The 18147-nt window shown below is 45.7% G+C and overlaps 4 protein-coding genes across 4 annotated transcripts; all 4 read right to left on the minus strand.

Moving 5' to 3' along the window:
* Positions 1–4244: 4244 nt before the first annotated feature.
* Positions 4245–5337, minus strand: LOC148119926 (chromatin target of PRMT1 protein-like). Its single transcript, XM_087896723.1, has 2 exons — positions 4780–5337; positions 4245–4692 (listed from the first exon to the last, which is right to left on the minus strand). The coding sequence occupies exons 1-2, from the start codon at positions 5111–5113 to the stop codon at positions 4268–4270; spliced, it is 759 nt and encodes a 252-aa protein (XP_087752849.1). The 5' UTR covers positions 5114–5337; the 3' UTR covers positions 4245–4267.
* A 2655-nt stretch (positions 5338–7992) lies between these two features.
* LOC148119927 (chromatin target of PRMT1 protein-like) lies at positions 7993–9085 on the minus strand. The gene is made up of 2 exons (XM_087896724.1): positions 8528–9085; positions 7993–8440 (listed from the first exon to the last, which is right to left on the minus strand). The coding sequence occupies exons 1-2, from the start codon at positions 8859–8861 to the stop codon at positions 8016–8018; spliced, it is 759 nt and encodes a 252-aa protein (XP_087752850.1). The 5' UTR covers positions 8862–9085; the 3' UTR covers positions 7993–8015.
* A 2652-nt stretch (positions 9086–11737) lies between these two features.
* Positions 11738–12830, minus strand: LOC148119928 (chromatin target of PRMT1 protein-like). Its single transcript, XM_087896725.1, has 2 exons — positions 12273–12830; positions 11738–12185 (listed from the first exon to the last, which is right to left on the minus strand). The coding sequence occupies exons 1-2, from the start codon at positions 12604–12606 to the stop codon at positions 11761–11763; spliced, it is 759 nt and encodes a 252-aa protein (XP_087752851.1). The 5' UTR covers positions 12607–12830; the 3' UTR covers positions 11738–11760.
* Positions 12831–15483: 2653 nt separating this feature from the next.
* Positions 15484–16613, minus strand: LOC148119929 (chromatin target of PRMT1 protein-like). Its single transcript, XM_087896726.1, has 2 exons — positions 16043–16613; positions 15484–15931 (listed from the first exon to the last, which is right to left on the minus strand). The coding sequence occupies exons 1-2, from the start codon at positions 16374–16376 to the stop codon at positions 15507–15509; spliced, it is 759 nt and encodes a 252-aa protein (XP_087752852.1). The 5' UTR covers positions 16377–16613; the 3' UTR covers positions 15484–15506.
* Positions 16614–18147: the final 1534 nt, after the last annotated feature.

The following is an 18147-nucleotide window of genomic DNA, read 5'->3' on the forward strand; positions in this document are numbered from 1 at the left end:
CATCATGATATACCCCAAAATACTGTGTACCCACATGTCTAAACACAATGAAACTAAGATACCATGAACTGGAATCTCCTAACCAAAGCCCAAATCCAATTTCGGTCCTTTTGGGTTAATATCTGAGGTATTTCTTCACAGCAGCAGTAACCTGTCTGACCTACCACTGTTAAATCTTTTGTTTTCCCTTTCTGGTACTCTTTAAACTTTGTTGTAGTAAAATGCGCAAACATAAATTTTCTCTTTAAACATTCTTTGTGTATGATTGGCACTGATTGATCTCAAGCTATTGTGCAGTCATCACCACTTCCTTTGAGAGCCCCTCTTCTCTACCCCAAGTATGCTGTCTATCCATAAAGCGGTAATTGTCCATCCCATCCTACCCCAGGCCTTGTTAGACCATATTGATCTCTATATAAATTTGCTGATTCCAGAAAGTTCTGTAAGTAGAATTGCGACACGCACTCCTTGTCCAGCAAGAAGGAACGATCACAAAATCAAGAATCCTTCTCAATCACAATTTATTGGAGCACTCGACTGAAAAGGGGAATGGGGAAAAGGGATGACGAGAGAGAGCGAAAAACCCAAAGGCAGCTGCTTTTCTAGGGTGAGAGGCTCAAATGCTGATTGGTTGATGCCATTCTGCTAGGGCCCAAGGCCACAGGACAGGTCAGGGAACCAAGTCTCTGAAATGCAAAACAAGGCCCCAAGCACACTGGCCTGCATGGCAGCATCAAAGGATTTGTATACCTCCAGGCTGTAGGACCACTGGCACTATCTTGCCAAGGCGACATCCTGGCGGCTCCTTACATAGAATCACATAGTTTTTGTGTTCGGCTTAATTAATTAATCACAGTGTTTTCTTTTTGCATGAATATATGCCCATGGACATGCATATAAAGGTGCCTGTACATACATGTACAAATGTGTCAGTGCAGATGGAAGCCAGAGGTGGAACAGGATGTCTCCCTCTAACAATTTGCGGTCTGTCTTTCTCACTCTTTCTTTTATTTTTTTTTTTCCTTTTGGAGACAGGCTTTCTCTGTGTAGCTACATTTGTCCTGTATCTCACTTGATAGTCCAGGATAGACTTGAACTCACAGAGATTTGCCTGCCTCTGCCTCCCAAATGCTGGGGTTAAAGGTGTGCACCACCACCACCCTGCCCTTCAACACTCTATCAGAAAAGGAAATTAAGGCAATAGTTCAAAGAAGCATTCAAATGAGTAAAATACTTAGTGGTGAGTTTAACAAAAAAATGACAAAATTTGTATTTTGAAAACTACAAACTATGCTCACAGAAAACAAAACAGCAGCAACAACAACAAAATGATCTTAGGGGCTGAAGAAGTGGTTCAGAAGTTAAGACTACTGGCTGTTCTTACAGAGGAACAGGTTTGATTTCCAGTTACATGGCTGGTTGAAATGTCTGTACTTTTAGTTCAGGGAATCTGACTCGCTTCTTGTGACCTGCTTGGAAACTTCATGCATGTGGTGAACAAACAAAGGCAAAACACTTGTATGCACAATAGTTTGAAACAAGTTTAATAAAAACTCAAGGTTATAAAATGGGGTTGAACTTAAAATTCCAAAATGCAAAAGAGAGAGCAACTGACTCGAACATATATTTCAGTCTTAAGTGGTAACCTAACATAAAAAATTTTTATTTTGACACTGTGTGTCAGAGAGAGGCCTCACCCATCTTATTTTCCTCTCTAGGACTGGGATTAAAAGCATGGACCACAGGGATTAAAGATGTGTGTTACCATAATCTGCTCTATAAGGCTGATCAGTGGCACTGTTTTATCCTCAGATTTTCAGGTAAACTTAAGTAAATAAAAAAAAACAATTGAAATGTCACTACATATTCAATTTTAGTCTATAAAAAGGCTAAAACAAATATAAGACAATTATATACAGTAAGTACAATGACTGTATACAATATATACAGACATTAAATGCATAAACAATGTCTAGAAATTTTCATTTGATAAATTGAAAACAAATATTTAACATCGATCCTACCTTGGTGGGTTTAAAGTATTCTCCCTAATTGACTTTCTATTCTCAATTCCTTTCTGTGTCTGGAAAACTAGAACTATAGCTATCAAATCCTCAACCCCCTCAGAGACCCAGGAAGGAAATAACAGGAACCCAGTAAGCAGGAGGTGCAAGCAGGCGACTTCCAAACCATGGAATGACAGAACACATCTGGCTGCCCGGACAGTCACCCACACCGAGTTCCTCAGCAGCATCGGGGCATCCCTCTTCAGCCTTCAGGCCTAGCATATGTGACAGGCTTTTCTGTGATCAGAATATTCCGTGTCCTGCTCGTCTCTAGGAGAAAGTCGTGTTGGCAGTCGAGATAGGGGCGTTTCCTGCCCCACGGCTTCTTTATCGCCACAGAGAAAGTAAACTGCAGGTGGAGTTTCTTCCATGTCTCTTATCCTCTCTGCAGTAGATTGCTGCTGCCAGGAGCAGACATGTCTCATTGTCACAAAAGAGAGCAATCTAGGTTATTAAAGCATTTTAACTGCCATATTCTGTAGATCTCTGAAGTGTTTGAACATGACCTATCCATCTAAATTATATCTTTGTTTGACCTTGAAAACATACCTAGTATGACTATGAGTTCAATTTTACCCGGTGATGAACTACTACCCTATATTTCTTTATTTTACTAAACAGTTAATTGTTAATAATAATTTTCATGTCTAGAAATTGATATTCCATTGTTAGATGAGCAGTATAGGTACAATACCTCGGACAAGATTGGAAATGTTTGTGGAGCATGTTTTACTAAAATAGGTCCCAAGTTTGTATCAATATGCAAATTTGTATACAATATATAAAAATAAACCAAAGCAAAAGACTTAAAACAAATAGGTGCGAAAAACAGGATCAATAATCGTTTTTTATTGCTTATCATTTTATCTCTATCCTCTCTGTCTCTCTCTGTCTGTCTATGTCTCTCTCTCTCTCTCTCTCTCTCTTTCTTTTTCACCATTTTGGGTTTTTGATCCAGGTTTTCTCAGTAGCTATAGAGCCTGTCTGGGAACTGGCTCTGTAGACCAGGCTGACCTTGAACTCATTAAGATCAGCCTGCTTCTGCCTCCCAAGTGTGGGGATTAAAGTGATTGCCACACACGCCCAGCCTTTGTTTTTCAAAACAAAAACCTTAAATCTAATCAAATATCCTTGGTTTAGATTTTTCCTAACCATTAGCCATAATAAATTGTAACTAACACATTAAACAAGAACAGACATCCATAATCCATTTTTTTTTTTTTTTTTTGGTGGAGGGTGAAGGTGTCCATAGTTTTCTAGACTACTTTCTGATGATTGGGTGCTCATAATTTTTTTTTGAATGAAACAACAGCTTTATAACGAAGCAGGTTAAAAGAATTCCACTGAAACTGAGCAGCTGACCAATTGTTAAAATTAAGCCTTCAAGAGGCTCCAAAAACACAAGTTATGTAGATTGAACCAAGTTGGTTCTGAACCTTGGTAACTGCATGTCGGCAGGAGCAGCAAACGACTCCTTCCCAGAGTTAGGTTGTAAAGCGTCTCCCAACCCTGTCTCTTCAGCCAAATCGAACGGCTTCTCCAACAGTAAATGTGTACAAGATTCTCAGACAAAACAGAGAGTCAAAATGAAAAATCTCATTTTAGGGTGTAAATTCTACACATCCAACTCAGTGTGTCATATGCAATGTCAATGGCCAAATAAAAGTGCCCATTAGGTGTAAGCCATTCGTGACCCAGCAGCAGTATCCACAATTCCACCTTAGCTCCCTCACCAACAACACAGCCGACACACTTCAGGTTTAGCTGCAACCGGACAGCTTTTCAGGAAGATGTAGAACTCTATCCCAGAGAGCACATATCAGTGAGGACACTGGCTCCTGCAGGAAACGTTTCTGGAATCAAAAAGGTGACCAGAAGGAATATTAAACCATCAGCATATATGGCAGGTGAGGCAGAGACTAGAAAAAGGGTCCCCTCACAGGGCCAACGCATTCCTGCTTAATAAACTCAAGTCTGGGGGACTGGATAAACAAGAAAACCCCTCAGCCGAATCAAAGGAAAATGGGGTTTATTTCACACAATATGGAAAGGTACACAGAACAGAACAAAGGCACCCACTGGTATAGCAAGCGAGTCCACAACCCATCGTGTGAGTCCTTCCCCGGCCTCAGTCAGAGTCCTTCTCAGGGTGCTCCAGGTTCTTTCTTCCTAGGCACAGGGGTGGTGACTTTCCCGAGAGTCTAAGAGGTAGGCAGGAAGGCGGGCAGGCTGCAGTCATCGGTTTCAGGATCTGTCTGCGCCATGTAGGCATCCAACTCAGCATCCAGGCGTCCTTTAGTGTTGGACATGTACTCGTCCAGTTCCTTGTCCAGCTGCTCCTTGGTCAATTGTGAGCGACGGAGGGCACCTCTCCCTCGACCACGCCATCCAAAGTTGCCTCTTCCCCGACCCATCACAGCCAGACCTCTCCCACCGACTCCACCACGACCCATAGCTGCCCGTCCTAGGCCCCCTCTCCCGGGGCCTCCACGACCCGGAACAGCACCACTTCTTGAGTCCATTCGTGGGGCAGCTGAGTCCAGTTCACCTCGGAGGAGCGGGCTTCGACCTTGGAGCGACAACCCGCCCCTAAGCAGCCTTCTGGTGGCAAATCCCCCACGGAGTCTTCCTCCTCTTCCTCCTCTCCCTCTTCTTCCTCGTCCTCCTTCTCCTCCTCCTCGTCCTCCTCGTCCTCCTCCTCGTCCTCCTCTTCCTCCTCGGGGAAAGCCTCTCTGGATTTCGGGTAGGCCTCGTCCTCCAATCGCTCCCCTGGACAGGGCACCTCTGGGTCGGCCAAAATGCGCCTGGATGTTCCTCTTCTTTCCCAGGCCCCGCTTAAGTTTTAATGCTGCCTGGACAGAGGGTCTATTCTTCATCTGCTGGGCCAGCCTTCTGCTTCTGGCACTGCTTAGCTGCTGCTGCTGCAGCGAAGCCCGAATAGTCGCTGCCGTGGGCTGTTTGTTCTCCAGCATACTAGTAAAGCGCTCATTTAGGGACAGCTTGGTGGTTCCTTTCAACACCACTTTCCTCTCTGACTGTGTAGCCATCTTCAGATCCTGAGAAGGGAAGGAGATGGACCCCAGGGCTCCTCCTGAGGCGGCTGCGGGCAGGTTGGCTGAATCTGAGCTGAGTAGGACCGCTCAAGTCTCTTTGCTGGGCGCTTGGGTTAGGCGCTTGGATAAAGGGGATGATGGGAAGCTCAGTCCTGGTGGCTTGGCTCCTTAGTCCGCTGATTTTTCTTCTTGTCCGACCAGCCCTTTCTTTCCTTTGCTTTGTGCCGTCCTTCGCTGCCAACTCAAGCTTCCTACCTCCAGGAATCTCGGAACGAGACTGCTTGTCTGAGAGAGCTCTCGACCCCTTCTTATACTCCTCTCTAGGGGTGAGACTAAGGGCGTGCACCAGTGGAATTAGGGTGTGTGTTAGGGTGTGGCCACTGGGATTAAAGGTGTGTCTTGCCATAATCTGCTCATTGAGGCGGATCAGTGGGACTCTTTTACACTCAGATCTTCAGGTCATCTTTATTTACTTAAATACAGTTGAAATGTCACTACGATTCCCCCGTTCTTTCTAAAAGAAAGGTGGAAGCTATATGTAATATGCGCATAGACAATTTGTACAGGCATTAAATACATCGACAATGCCTAGTCCATTTGCATTTGACAAATTCAGAGAAAAGATTTCACATCTATCCTATCTAGGTGGGTTCAAAGTCTTCCTCCTGATTGATTTTCTATCCTAATTTCCTTTCAGTGTCTGGAAAACTAGAACTATAGCTATCAAATCCTCAACCCCCTCAGAGACCCAGGAAGGAAATAACAGGAACCCAGTAAGCAGGAGGTGCAAGCAGGCGACTTCCAAACCATGGAATGACAGAACACATCTGGCTGCCCGGACAGTCACCCACACCGAGTTCCTCAGCAGCATCGGGGCATCCCTCTTCAGCCTTCAGGCCTAGCATATGTGACAGGCTTTTCTGTGATCAGAATATTCCGTGTCCTGCTCGTCTCTAGGAGAAAGTCGTGTTGGCAGTCGAGATAGGGGCGTTTCCTGCCCCACGGCTTCTTTATCGCCACAGAGAAAGTAAACTGCAGGTGGAGTTTCTTCCATGTCTCTTATCCTCTCTGCAGTAGATTGCTGCTGCCAGGAGCAGACATGTCTCATTGTCACAAAAGAGAGCAATCTAGGTTATTAAAGCATTTTAACTGCCATATTCTGTAGATCTCTGAAGTGTTTGAACATGACCTATCCATCTAAATTATATCTTTGTTTGACCTTGAAAACATACCTAGTATGACTATGAGTTCAATTTTACCCGGTGATGAACTACTACCCTATATTTCTTTATTTTACTAAACAGTTAATTGTTAATAATAATTTTCATGTCTAGAAATTGATATTCCATTGTTAGATGAGCAGTATAGGTACAATACCTCGGACAAGATTGGAAATGTTTGTGGAGCATGTTTTACTAAAATAGGTCCCAAGTTTGTATCAATATGCAAATTTGTATACAATATATAAAAATAAACCAAAGCAAAAGACTTAAAACAAATAGGTGCGAAAAACAGGATCAATAATCGTTTTTTATTGCTTATCATTTTATCTCTATCCTCTCTGTCTCTCTCTGTCTGTCTATGTCTCTCTCTCTCTCTCTCTCTCTCTCTCTCTCTCTCTTTCTTTTTCACCATTTTGGGTTTTTGATCCAGGTTTTCTCAGTAGCTATAGAGCCTGTCTGGGAACTGGCTCTGTAGACCAGGCTGACCTTGAACTCATTAAGATCAGCCTGCTTCTGCCTCCCAAGTGTGGGGATTAAAGTGATTGCCACACACGCCCAGCCTTTGTTTTTCAAAACAAAAACCTTAAATCTAATCAAATATCCTTGGTTTAGATTTTTCCTAACCATTAGCCATAATAAATTGTAACTAACACATTAAACAAGAACAGACATCCATAATCCATTTTTTTTTTTTTTTTTTGGTGGAGGGTGAAGGTGTCCATAGTTTTCTAGACTACTTTCTGATGATTGGGTGCTCATAATTTTTTTTTGAATGAAACAACAGCTTTATAACGAAGCAGGTTAAAAGAATTCCACTGAAACTGAGCAGCTGACCAATTGTTAAAATTAAGCCTTCAAGAGGCTCCAAAAACACAAGTTATGTAGATTGAACCAAGTTGGTTCTGAACCTTGGTAACTGCATGTCGGCAGGAGCAGCAAACGACTCCTTCCCAGAGTTAGGTTGTAAAGCGTCTCCCAACCCTGTCTCTTCAGCCAAATCGAACGGCTTCTCCAACAGTAAATGTGTACAAGATTCTCAGACAAAACAGAGAGCCAAAATGAAAAATCTCATTTTAGGGTGTAAATTCTACACATCCAACTCAGTGTGTCATATGCAATGTCAATGGCCAAATAAAAGTGCCCATTAGGTGTAAGCCATTCGTGACCCAGCAGCAGTATCCACAATTCCACCTTAGCTCCCTCACCAACAACACAGCCGACACACTTCAGGTTTAGCTGCAACCGGACAGCTTTTCAGGAAGATGTAGAACTCTATCCCGGAGAGCACATATCAGTGAGGACACTGGCTCCTGCAGGAAACGTTTCTGGAATCAAAAAGGTGACCAGAAGGAATATTAAACCATCAGCATATATGGCAGGTGAGGCAGAGACTAGAAAAAGGGTCCCCTCACAGGGCCAACGCATTCCTGCTTAATAAACTCAAGTCTGGGGGACTGGATAAACAAGAAAACCCCTCAGCCGAATCAAAGGAAAATGGGGTTTATTTCACACAATATGGAAAGGTACACAGAACAGAACAAAGGCACCCACTGGTATAGCAAGCGAGTCCACAACCCATCGTGTGAGTCCTTCCCCGGCCTCAGTCAGAGTCCTTCTCAGGGTGCTCCAGGTTCTTTCTTCCTAGGCACAGGGGTGGTGACTTTCCCGAGAGTCTAAGAGGTAGGCAGGAAGGCGGGCAGGCTGCAGTCATCGGTTTCAGGATCTGTCTGCGCCATGTAGGCATCCAACTCAGCATCCAGGCGTCCTTTAGTGTTGGACATGTACTCGTCCAGTTCCTTGTCCAGCTGCTCCTTGGTCAATTGTGAGCGACGGAGGGCACCTCTCCCTCGACCACGCCATCCAAAGTTGCCTCTTCCCCGACCCATCACAGCCAGACCTCTCCCACCGACTCCACCACGACCCATAGCTGCCCGCCCTAGGCCCCCTCTCCCGGGGCCTCCACGACCCGGAACAGCACCACTTCTTGAGTCCATTCGTGGGGCAGCTGAGTCCAGTTCACCTCGGAGGAGCGGGCTTCGACCTTGGAGCGACAACCCGCCCCTAAGCAGCCTTCTGGTGGCAAATCCCCCACGGAGTCTTCCTCCTCTTCCTCCTCTCCCTCTTCTTCCTCGTCCTCCTTCTCCTCCTCCTCGTCCTCCTCGTCCTCCTCCTCGTCCTCCTCTTCCTCCTCGGGGAAAGCCTCTCTGGATTTCGGGTAGGCCTCGTCCTCCAATCGCTCCCCTGGACAGGGCACCTCTGGGTCGGCCAAAATGCGCCTGGATGTTCCTCTTCTTTCCCAGGCCCCGCTTAAGTTTTAATGCTGCCTGGACAGAGGGTCTATTCTTCATCTGCTGGGCCAGCCTTCTGCTTCTGGCACTGCTTAGCTGCTGCTGCTGCAGCGAAGCCCGAATAGTCGCTGCCGTGGGCTGTTTGTTCTCCAGCATACTAGTAAAGCGCTCATTTAGGGACAGCTTGGTGGTTCCTTTCAACACCACTTTCCTCTCTGACTGTGTAGCCATCTTCAGATCCTGAGAAGGGAAGGAGATGGACCCCAGGGCTCCTCCTGAGGCGGCTGCGGGCAGGTTGGCTGAATCTGAGCTGAGTAGGACCGCTCAAGTCTCTTTGCTGGGCGCTTGGGTTAGGCGCTTGGATAAAGGGGATGATGGGAAGCTCAGTCCTGGTGGCTTGGCTCCTTAGTCCGCTGATTTTTCTTCTTGTCCGACCAGCCCTTTCTTTCCTTTGCTTTGTGCCGTCCTTCGCTGCCAACTCAAGCTTCCTACCTCCAGGAATCTCGGAACGAGACTGCTTGTCTGAGAGAGGTCTCGACCCCTTCTTATACTCCTCTCTAGGGGTGAGACTAAGGGCGTGCACCAGTGGAATTAGGGTGTGTGTTAGGGTGTGGCCACTGGGATTAAAGGTGTGTCTTGCCATAATCTGCTCATTGAGGCGGATCAGTGGGACTCTTTTACACTCAGATCTTCAGGTCATCTTTATTTACTTAAATACAGTTGAAATGTCACTACGATTCCCCCGTTCTTTCTAAAAGAAAGGTGGAAGCTATATGTAATATGCGCATAGACAATTTGTACAGGCATTAAATACATCGACAATGCCTAGTCCATTTGCATTTGACAAATTCAGAGAAAAGATTTCACATCTATCCTATCTAGGTGGGTTCAAAGTCTTCCTCCTGATTGATTTTCTATCCTAATTTCCTTTCAGTGTCTGGAAAACTAGAACTATAGCTATCAAATCCTCAACCCCCTCAGAGACCCAGGAAGGAAATAACAGGAACCCAGTAAGCAGGAGGTGCAAGCAGGCGACTTCCAAACCATGGAATGACAGAACACATCTGGCTGCCCGGACAGTCACCCACACCGAGTTCCTCAGCAGCATCGGGGCATCCCTCTTCAGCCTTCAGGCCTAGCATATGTGACAGGCTTTTCTGTGATCAGAATATTCCGTGTCCTGCTCGTCTCTAGGAGAAAGTCGTGTTGGCAGTCGAGATAGGGGCGTTTCCTGCCCCACGGCTTCTTTATCGCCACAGAGAAAGTAAACTGCAGGTGGAGTTTCTTCCATGTCTCTTATCCTCTCTGCAGTAGATTGCTGCTGCCAGGAGCAGACATGTCTCATTGTCACAAAAGAGAGCAATCTAGGTTATTAAAGCATTTTAACTGCCATATTCTGTAGATCTCTGAAGTGTTTGAACATGACCTATCCATCTAAATTATATCTTTGTTTGACCTTGAAAACATACCTAGTATGACTATGAGTTCAATTTTACCCGGTGATGAACTACTACCCTATATTTCTTTATTTTACTAAACAGTTAATTGTTAATAATAATTTTCATGTCTAGAAATTGATATTCCATTGTTAGATGAGCAGTATAGGTACAATACCTCGGACAAGATTGGAAATGTTTGTGGAGCATGTTTTACTAAAATAGGTCCCAAGTTTGTATCAATATGCAAATTTGTATACAATATATAAAAATAAACCAAAGCAAAAGACTTAAAACAAATAGGTGCGAAAAACAGGATCAATAATCGTTTTTTATTGCTTATCATTTTATCTCTATCCTCTCTGTCTCTCTCTGTCTGTCTATGTCTCTCTCTCTCTCTCTCTCTCTCTCTCTCTCTCTTTCTTTTTCACCATTTTGGGTTTTTGATCCAGGTTTTCTCAGTAGCTATAGAGCCTGTCTGGGAACTGGCTCTGTAGACCAGGCTGACCTTGAACTCATTAAGATCAGCCTGCTTCTGCCTCCCAAGTGTGGGGATTAAAGTGATTGCCACACACGCCCAGCCTTTGTTTTTCAAAACAAAAACCTTAAATCTAATCAAATATCCTTGGTTTAGATTTTTCCTAACCATTAGCCATAATAAATTGTAACTAACACATTAAACAAGAACAGACATCCATAATCCATTTTTTTTTTTTTTTTTGGTGGAGGGTGAAGGTGTCCATAGTTTTCTAGACTACTTTCTGATGATTGGGTGCTCATAATTTTTTTTTGAATGAAACAACAGCTTTATAACGAAGCAGGTTAAAAGAATTCCACTGAAACTGAGCAGCTGACCAATTGTTAAAATTAAGCCTTCAAGAGGCTCCAAAAACACAAGTTATGTAGATTGAACCAAGTTGGTTCTGAACCTTGGTAACTGCATGTCGGCAGGAGCAGCAAACGACTCCTTCCCAGAGTTAGGTTGTAAAGCGTCTCCCAACCCTGTCTCTTCAGCCAAATCGAACGGCTTCTCCAACAGTAAATGTGTACAAGATTCTCAGACAAAACAGAGAGCCAAAATGAAAAATCTCATTTTAGGGTGTAAATTCTACACATCCAACTCAGTGTGTCATATGCAATGTCAATGGCCAAATAAAAGTGCCCATTAGGTGTAAGCCATTCGTGACCCAGCAGCAGTATCCACAATTCCACCTTAGCTCCCTCACCAACAACACAGCCGACACACTTCAGGTTTAGCTGCAACCGGACAGCTTTTCAGGAAGATGTAGAACTCTATCCCGGAGAGCACATATCAGTGAGGACACTGGCTCCTGCAGGAAACGTTTCTGGAATCAAAAAGGTGACCAGAAGGAATATTAAACCATCAGCATATATGGCAGGTGAGGCAGAGACTAGAAAAAGGGTCCCCTCACAGGGCCAACGCATTCCTGCTTAATAAACTCAAGTCTGGGGGACTGGATAAACAAGAAAACCCCTCAGCCGAATCAAAGGAAAATGGGGTTTATTTCACACAATATGGAAAGGTACACAGAACAGAACAAAGGCACCCACTGGTATAGCAAGCGAGTCCACAACCCATCGTGTGAGTCCTTCCCCGGCCTCAGTCAGAGTCCTTCTCAGGGTGCTCCAGGTTCTTTCTTCCTAGGCACAGGGGTGGTGACTTTCCCGAGAGTCTAAGAGGTAGGCAGGAAGGCGGGCAGGCTGCAGTCATCGGTTTCAGGATCTGTCTGCGCCATGTAGGCATCCAACTCAGCATCCAGGCGTCCTTTAGTGTTGGACATGTACTCGTCCAGTTCCTTGTCCAGCTGCTCCTTGGTCAATTGTGAGCGACGGAGGGCACCTCTCCCTCGACCACGCCATCCAAAGTTGCCTCTTCCCCGACCCATCACAGCCAGACCTCTCCCACCGACTCCACCACGACCCATAGCTGCCCGCCCTAGGCCCCCTCTCCCGGGGCCTCCACGACCCGGAACAGCACCACTTCTTGAGTCCATTCGTGGGGCAGCTGAGTCCAGTTCACCTCGGAGGAGCGGGCTTCGACCTTGGAGCGACAACCCGCCCCTAAGCAGCCTTCTGGTGGCAAATCCCCCACGGAGTCTTCCTCCTCTTCCTCCTCTCCCTCTTCTTCCTCGTCCTCCTTCTCCTCCTCCTCGTCCTCCTCGTCCTCCTCCTCGTCCTCCTCTTCCTCCTCGGGGAAAGCCTCTCTGGATTTCGGGTAGGCCTCGTCCTCCAATCGCTCCCCTGGACAGGGCACCTCTGGGTCGGCCAAAATGCGCCTGGATGTTCCTCTTCTTTCCCAGGCCCCGCTTAAGTTTTAATGCTGCCTGGACAGAGGGTCTATTCTTCATCTGCTGGGCCAGCCTTCTGCTTCTGGCACTGCTTAGCTGCTGCTGCTGCAGCGAAGCCCGAATAGTCGCTGCCGTGGGCTGTTTGTTCTCCAGCATACTAGTAAAGCGCTCATTTAGGGACAGCTTGGTGGTTCCTTTCAACACCACTTTCCTCTCTGACTGTGTAGCCATCTTCAGATCCTGAGAAGGGAAGGAGATGGACCCCAGGGCTCCTCCTGAGGCGGCTGCGGGCAGGTTGGCTGAATCTGAGCTGAGTAGGACCGCTCAAGTCTCTTTGCTGGGCGCTTGGGTTAGGCGCTTGGATAAAGGGGATGATGGGAAGCTCAGTCCTGGTGGCTTGGCTCCTTAGTCCGCTGATTTTTCTTCTTGTCCGACCAGCCCTTTCTTTCCTTTGCTTTGTGCCGTCCTTCGCTGCCAACTCAAGCTTCCTACCTCCAGGAATCTCGGAACGAGACTGCTTGTCTGAGAGAGGTCTCGACCCCTTCTTATACTCCTCTCTAGGGGTGAGACTAAGGGCGTGCACCAGTGGAATTAGGGTGTGTGTTAGGGTGTGGCCACTGGGATTAAAGGTGTGTCTTGCCATAATCTGCTCATTGAGGCGGATCAGTGGGACTCTTTTACACTCAGATCTTCAGGTCATCTTTATTTACTTAAATACAGTTGAAATGTCACTACGATTCCCCCGTTCTTTCTAAAAGAAAGGTGGAAGCTATATGTAATATGCGCATAGACAATTTGTACAGGCATTAAATACATCGACAATGCCTAGTCCATTTGCATTTGACAAATTCAGAGAAAAGATTTCACATCTATCCTATCTAGGTGGGTTCAAAGTCTTCCTCCTGATTGATTTTCTATCCTAATTTCCTTTCAGTGTCTGGAAAACTAGAACTATAGCTATCAAATCCTCAACCCCCTCAGAGACCCAGGAAGGAAATAACAGGAACCCAGTAAGCAGGAGGTGCAAGCAGGCGACTTCCAAACCATGGAATGACAGAACACATCTGGCTGCCCGGACAGTCACCCACACCGAGTTCCTCAGCAGCATCGGGGCATCCCTCTTCAGCCTTCAGGCCTAGCATATGTGACAGGCTTTTCTGTGATCAGAATATTCCGTGTCCTGCTCGTCTCTAGGAGAAAGTCGTGTTGGCAGTCGAGATAGGGGCGTTTCCTGCCCCACGGCTTCTTTATCGCCACAGAGAAAGTAAACTGCAGGTGGAGTTTCTTCCATGTCTCTTATCCTCTCTGCAGTAGATTGCTGCTGCCAGGAGCAGACATGTCTCATTGTCACAAAAGAGAGCAATCTAGGTTATTAAAGCATTTTAACTGCCATATTCTGTAGATCTCTGAAGTGTTTGAACATGACCTATCCATCTAAATTATATCTTTGTTTGACCTTGAAAACATACCTAGTATGACTATGAGTTCAATTTTACCCGGTGATGAACTACTACCCTATATTTCTTTATTTTACTAAACAGTTAATTGTTAATAATAATTTTCATGTCTAGAAATTGATATTCCATTGTTAGATGAGCAGTATAGGTACAATACCTCGGACAAGATTGGAAATGTTTGTGGAGCATGTTTTACTAAAATAGGTCCCAAGTTTGTATCAATATGCAAATTTGTATACAATATATAAAAATAAACCAAAGCAAAAGACTTAAAACAAATAGGTGCGAAAAACAGGATCAATAATCGTTTTTTATTGCTTATCATTTTATCTCTATCCTCTCTGTCTCTCTCTGTCTGTCTATGTCTCTCTCTCTCTCTCTCTCTCTCTCTCTCTCTCTTTCTTTTTCACCATTTTGGGTTTTTGATCCAGGTTTTCTCAGTAGCTATAGAGCCTGTCTGGGAACTGGCTCTGTAGACCAGGCTGACCTTGAACTCATTAAGATCAGCCTGCTTCTGCCTCCCAAGTGTGGGGATTAAAGTGATTGCCACACACGCCCAGCCTTTGTTTTTCAAAACAAAAACCTTAAATCTAATCAAATATCCTTGGTTTAGATTTTTCCTAACCATTAGCCATAATAAATTGTAACTAACACATTAAACAAGAACAGACATCCATAATCCATTTTTTTTTTTTTTTTTTGGTGGAGGGTGAAGGTGTCCATAGTTTTCTAGACTACTTTCTGATGATTGGGTGCTCATAATTTTTTTTTGAATGAAACAACAGCTTTATAACGAAGCAGGTTAAAAGAATTCCACTGAAACTGAGCAGCTGACCAATTGTTAAAATTAAGCCTTCAAGAGGCTCCAAAAACACAAGTTATGTAGATTGAACCAAGTTGGTTCTGAACCTTGGTAACTGCATGTCGGCAGGAGCAGCAAACGACTCCTTCCCAGAGTTAGGTTGTAAAGCGTCTCCCAACCCTGTCTCTTCAGCCAAATCGAACGGCTTCTCCAACAGTAAATGTGTACAAGATTCTCAGACAAAACAGAGAGCCAAAATGAAAAATCTCATTTTAGGGTGTAAATTCTACACATCCAACTCAGTGTGTCATATGCAATGTCAATGGCCAAATAAAAGTGCCCATTAGGTGTAAGCCATTCGTGACCCAGCAGCAGTATCCACAATTCCACCTTAGCTCCCTCACCAACAACACAGCCGACACACTTCAGGTTTAGCTGCAACCGGACAGCTTTTCAGGAAGATGTAGAACTCTATCCCGGAGAGCACATATCAGTGAGGACACTGGCTCCTGCAGGAAACGTTTCTGGAATCAAAAAGGTGACCAGAAGGAATATTAAACCATCAGCATATATGGCAGGTGAGGCAGAGACTAGAAAAAGGGTCCCCTCACAGGGCCAACGCATTCCTGCTTAATAAACTCAAGTCTGGGGGACTGGATAAACAAGAAAACCCCTCAGCCGAATCAAAGGAAAATGGGGTTTATTTCACACAATATGGAAAGGTACACAGAACAGAACAAAGGCACCCACTGGTATAGCAAGCGAGTCCACAACCCATCGTGTGAGTCCTTCCCCGGCCTCAGTCAGAGTCCTTCTCAGGGTGCTCCAGGTTCTTTCTTCCTAGGCACAGGGGTGGTGACTTTCCCGAGAGTCTAAGAGGTAGGCAGGAAGGCGGGCAGGCTGCAGTCATCGGTTTCAGGATCTGTCTGCGCCATGTAGGCATCCAACTCAGCATCCAGGCGTCCTTTAGTGTTGGACATGTACTCGTCCAGTTCCTTGTCCAGCTGCTCCTTGGTCAATTGTGAGCGACGGAGGGCACCTCTCCCTCGACCACGCCATCCAAAGTTGCCTCTTCCCCGACCCATCACAGCCAGACCTCTCCCACCGACTCCACCACGACCCATAGCTGCCCGCCCTAGGCCCCCTCTCCCGGGGCCTCCACGACCCGGAACAGCACCACTTCTTGAGTCCATTCGTGGGGCAGCTGAGTCCAGTTCACCTCGGAGGAGCGGGCTTCGACCTTGGAGCGACAACCCGCCCCTAAGCAGCCTTCTGGTGGCAAATCCCCCACGGAGTCTTCCTCCTCTTCCTCCTCTCCCTCTTCTTCCTCGTCCTCCTTCTTCTCCTCCCCTTCTTCCTCTTCCTCCTCCTCCTCGTCCTCCTCGTCCTCCTCCTCGTCCTCCTCTTCCTCCTCGGGGAAAGCCTCTCTGGATTTCGGGTAGGCCTCGTCCTCCAATCGCTCCCCTGGACAGGGCACCTCTGGGTCGGCCAAAATGCGCCTGGATGTTCCTCTTCTTTCCCAGGCCCCGCTTAAGTTTTAATGCTGCCTGGACAGAGGGTCTATTCTTCATCTGCTGGGCCAGCCTTCTGCTTCTGGCACTGCTTAGCTGCTGCTGCTGCAGCGAAGCCCGAATAGTCGCTGCCGTGGGCTGTTTGTTCTCCAGCATACTAGTAAAGCGCTCATTTAGGGACAGCTTGGTGGTTCCTTTCAACACCACTTTCCTCTCTGACTGTGTAGCCATCTTCAGATCCTGAGAAGGGAAGGAGATGGACCCCAGGGCTCCTCCTGAGGCGGCTGCGGGCAGGTTGGCTGAATCTGAGCTGAGTAGGACCGCTCAAGTCTCTTTGCTGGGCGCTTGGGTTAGGCGCTTGGATAAAGGGGATGATGGGAAGCTCAGTCCTGGTGGCTTGGCTCCTTAGTCCGCTGATTTTTCTTCTTGTCCGACCAGCCCTTTCTTTCCTTTGCTTTGTGCCGTCCTTCGCTGCCAACTCAAGCTTGCTACCTCCAGGAATCTCGGAACGAGACTGCTTGTCTGAGAGAGGTCTCGACCCCTTCTTATACTCCTCTCTAGGGGTGAGACTAAGGGCGTGCACCAGTGGAATTAGGGTGTGTGTTAGGGTGTGGCCACTGGGATTAAAGGTGTGTCTTGCCATAATCTGCTCATTGAGGCGGATCAGTGGGACTCTTTTACACTCAGATCTTCAGGTCATCTTTATTTACTTAAATACAGTTGAAATGTCACTACGATTCCCCCGTTCTTTCTAAAAGAAAGGTGGAAGCTATATGTAATATGCGCATAGACAATTTGTACAGGCATTAAATACATCGACAATGCCTAGTCCATTTGCATTTGACAAATTCAGAGAAAAGATTTCACATCTATCCTATCTAGGTGGGTTCAAAGTCTTCCTCCTGATTGATTTTCTATCCTAATTTCCTTTCAGTGTCTGGAAAACTAGAACTATAGCTATCAAATCCTCAACCCCCTCAGAGACCCAGGAAGGAAATAACAGGAACCCAGTAAGCAGGAGGTGCAAGCAGGCGACTTCCAAACCATGGAATGACAGAACACATCTGGCTGCCCGGACAGTCACCCACACCGAGTTCCTCAGCAGCATCGGGGCATCCCTCTTCAGCCTTCAGGCCTAGCATATGTGACAGGCTTTTCTGTGATCAGAATATTCCGTGTCCTGCTCGTCTCTAGGAGAAAGTCGTGTTGGCAGTCGAGATAGGGGCGTTTCCTGCCCCACGGCTTCTTTATCGCCACAGAGAAAGTAAACTGCAGGTGGAGTTTCTTCCATGTCTCTTATCCTCTCTGCAGTAGATTGCTGCTGCCAGGAGCAGACATGTCTCATTGTCACAAAAGAGAACAATCTAGGTTATTAAAGCATTTTAACTGCCATATTCTGTAGATCTCTGAAGTGTTTGAACATGACCTATCCATCTAAATTATATCTTTGTTTGACCTTGAAAACATACCTAGTATGACTATGAGTTCAATTTTACCCGGTGATGAACTACTACCCTATATTTCTTTATTTTACTAAACAGTTAATTGTTAATAATAATTTTCATGTCTAGAAATTGATATTCCATTGTTAGATGAGCAGTATAGGTACAATACCTCGGACAAGATTGGAAATGTTTGTGGAGCATGTTTTACTAAAATAGATCTCAAGTTTGTATCAATATGCAAATTTGTATACAATATATAAAAATAAACCAAAGCAAAAGACTTAAAACAAATAGGTGCGAAAAACAGGATCAATAATCGTTTTTTATTGCTTATCATTTTATCTCTATCCTCTCTGTCTCTCTCTGTCTGTCTATGTCTCTCTCTCTCTCTCTCTCTCTCTCTCTCTTTCTTTTTCACCATTTTGGGTTTTTGATCCAGGTTTTCTCAGTAGCTATAGAGCCTGTCTGGGAACTGGCTCTGTAGACCAGGCTGACCTTGAACTCATTAAGATCAGCCTGCTTCTGCCTCCCAAGTGTGGGGATTAAAGTGATTGCCA

The sequence above is a fragment of the Myodes glareolus genome, chromosome 14 (genome assembly GCF_982192425.1).
Source record: "Myodes glareolus chromosome 14, mMyoGla1.1, whole genome shotgun sequence".
NCBI lineage: Eukaryota > Metazoa > Chordata > Mammalia > Rodentia > Cricetidae > Myodes > Myodes glareolus.

What these genes read in the sequence shown, in the direction of transcription:
- LOC148119926 (XM_087896723.1), bottom strand. Translation starts at nt 5,113, where the DNA reads ATGGCTACACAGTCAGAGAGGAAAGTGGTGTTGAAAGGAACCACCAAG. An exon ending in GAGAGGCTTTCCCCGAGGAG is followed by an intron (nt 4,693 to 4,779) that starts GAAGAGGAGGAC and finishes GAAGAGGAGGAA; the next exon opens with GACTCCGTGGGGGATTTGCC.
- LOC148119927 (XM_087896724.1), bottom strand. Translation starts at nt 8,861, where the DNA reads ATGGCTACACAGTCAGAGAGGAAAGTGGTGTTGAAAGGAACCACCAAG. An exon ending in GAGAGGCTTTCCCCGAGGAG is followed by an intron (nt 8,441 to 8,527) that starts GAAGAGGAGGAC and finishes GAAGAGGAGGAA; the next exon opens with GACTCCGTGGGGGATTTGCC.
- LOC148119928 (XM_087896725.1), bottom strand. Translation starts at nt 12,606, where the DNA reads ATGGCTACACAGTCAGAGAGGAAAGTGGTGTTGAAAGGAACCACCAAG. An exon ending in GAGAGGCTTTCCCCGAGGAG is followed by an intron (nt 12,186 to 12,272) that starts GAAGAGGAGGAC and finishes GAAGAGGAGGAA; the next exon opens with GACTCCGTGGGGGATTTGCC.
- LOC148119929 (XM_087896726.1), bottom strand. Translation starts at nt 16,376, where the DNA reads ATGGCTACACAGTCAGAGAGGAAAGTGGTGTTGAAAGGAACCACCAAG. An exon ending in GAGAGGCTTTCCCCGAGGAG is followed by an intron (nt 15,932 to 16,042) that starts GAAGAGGAGGAC and finishes GAAGAGGAGGAA; the next exon opens with GACTCCGTGGGGGATTTGCC.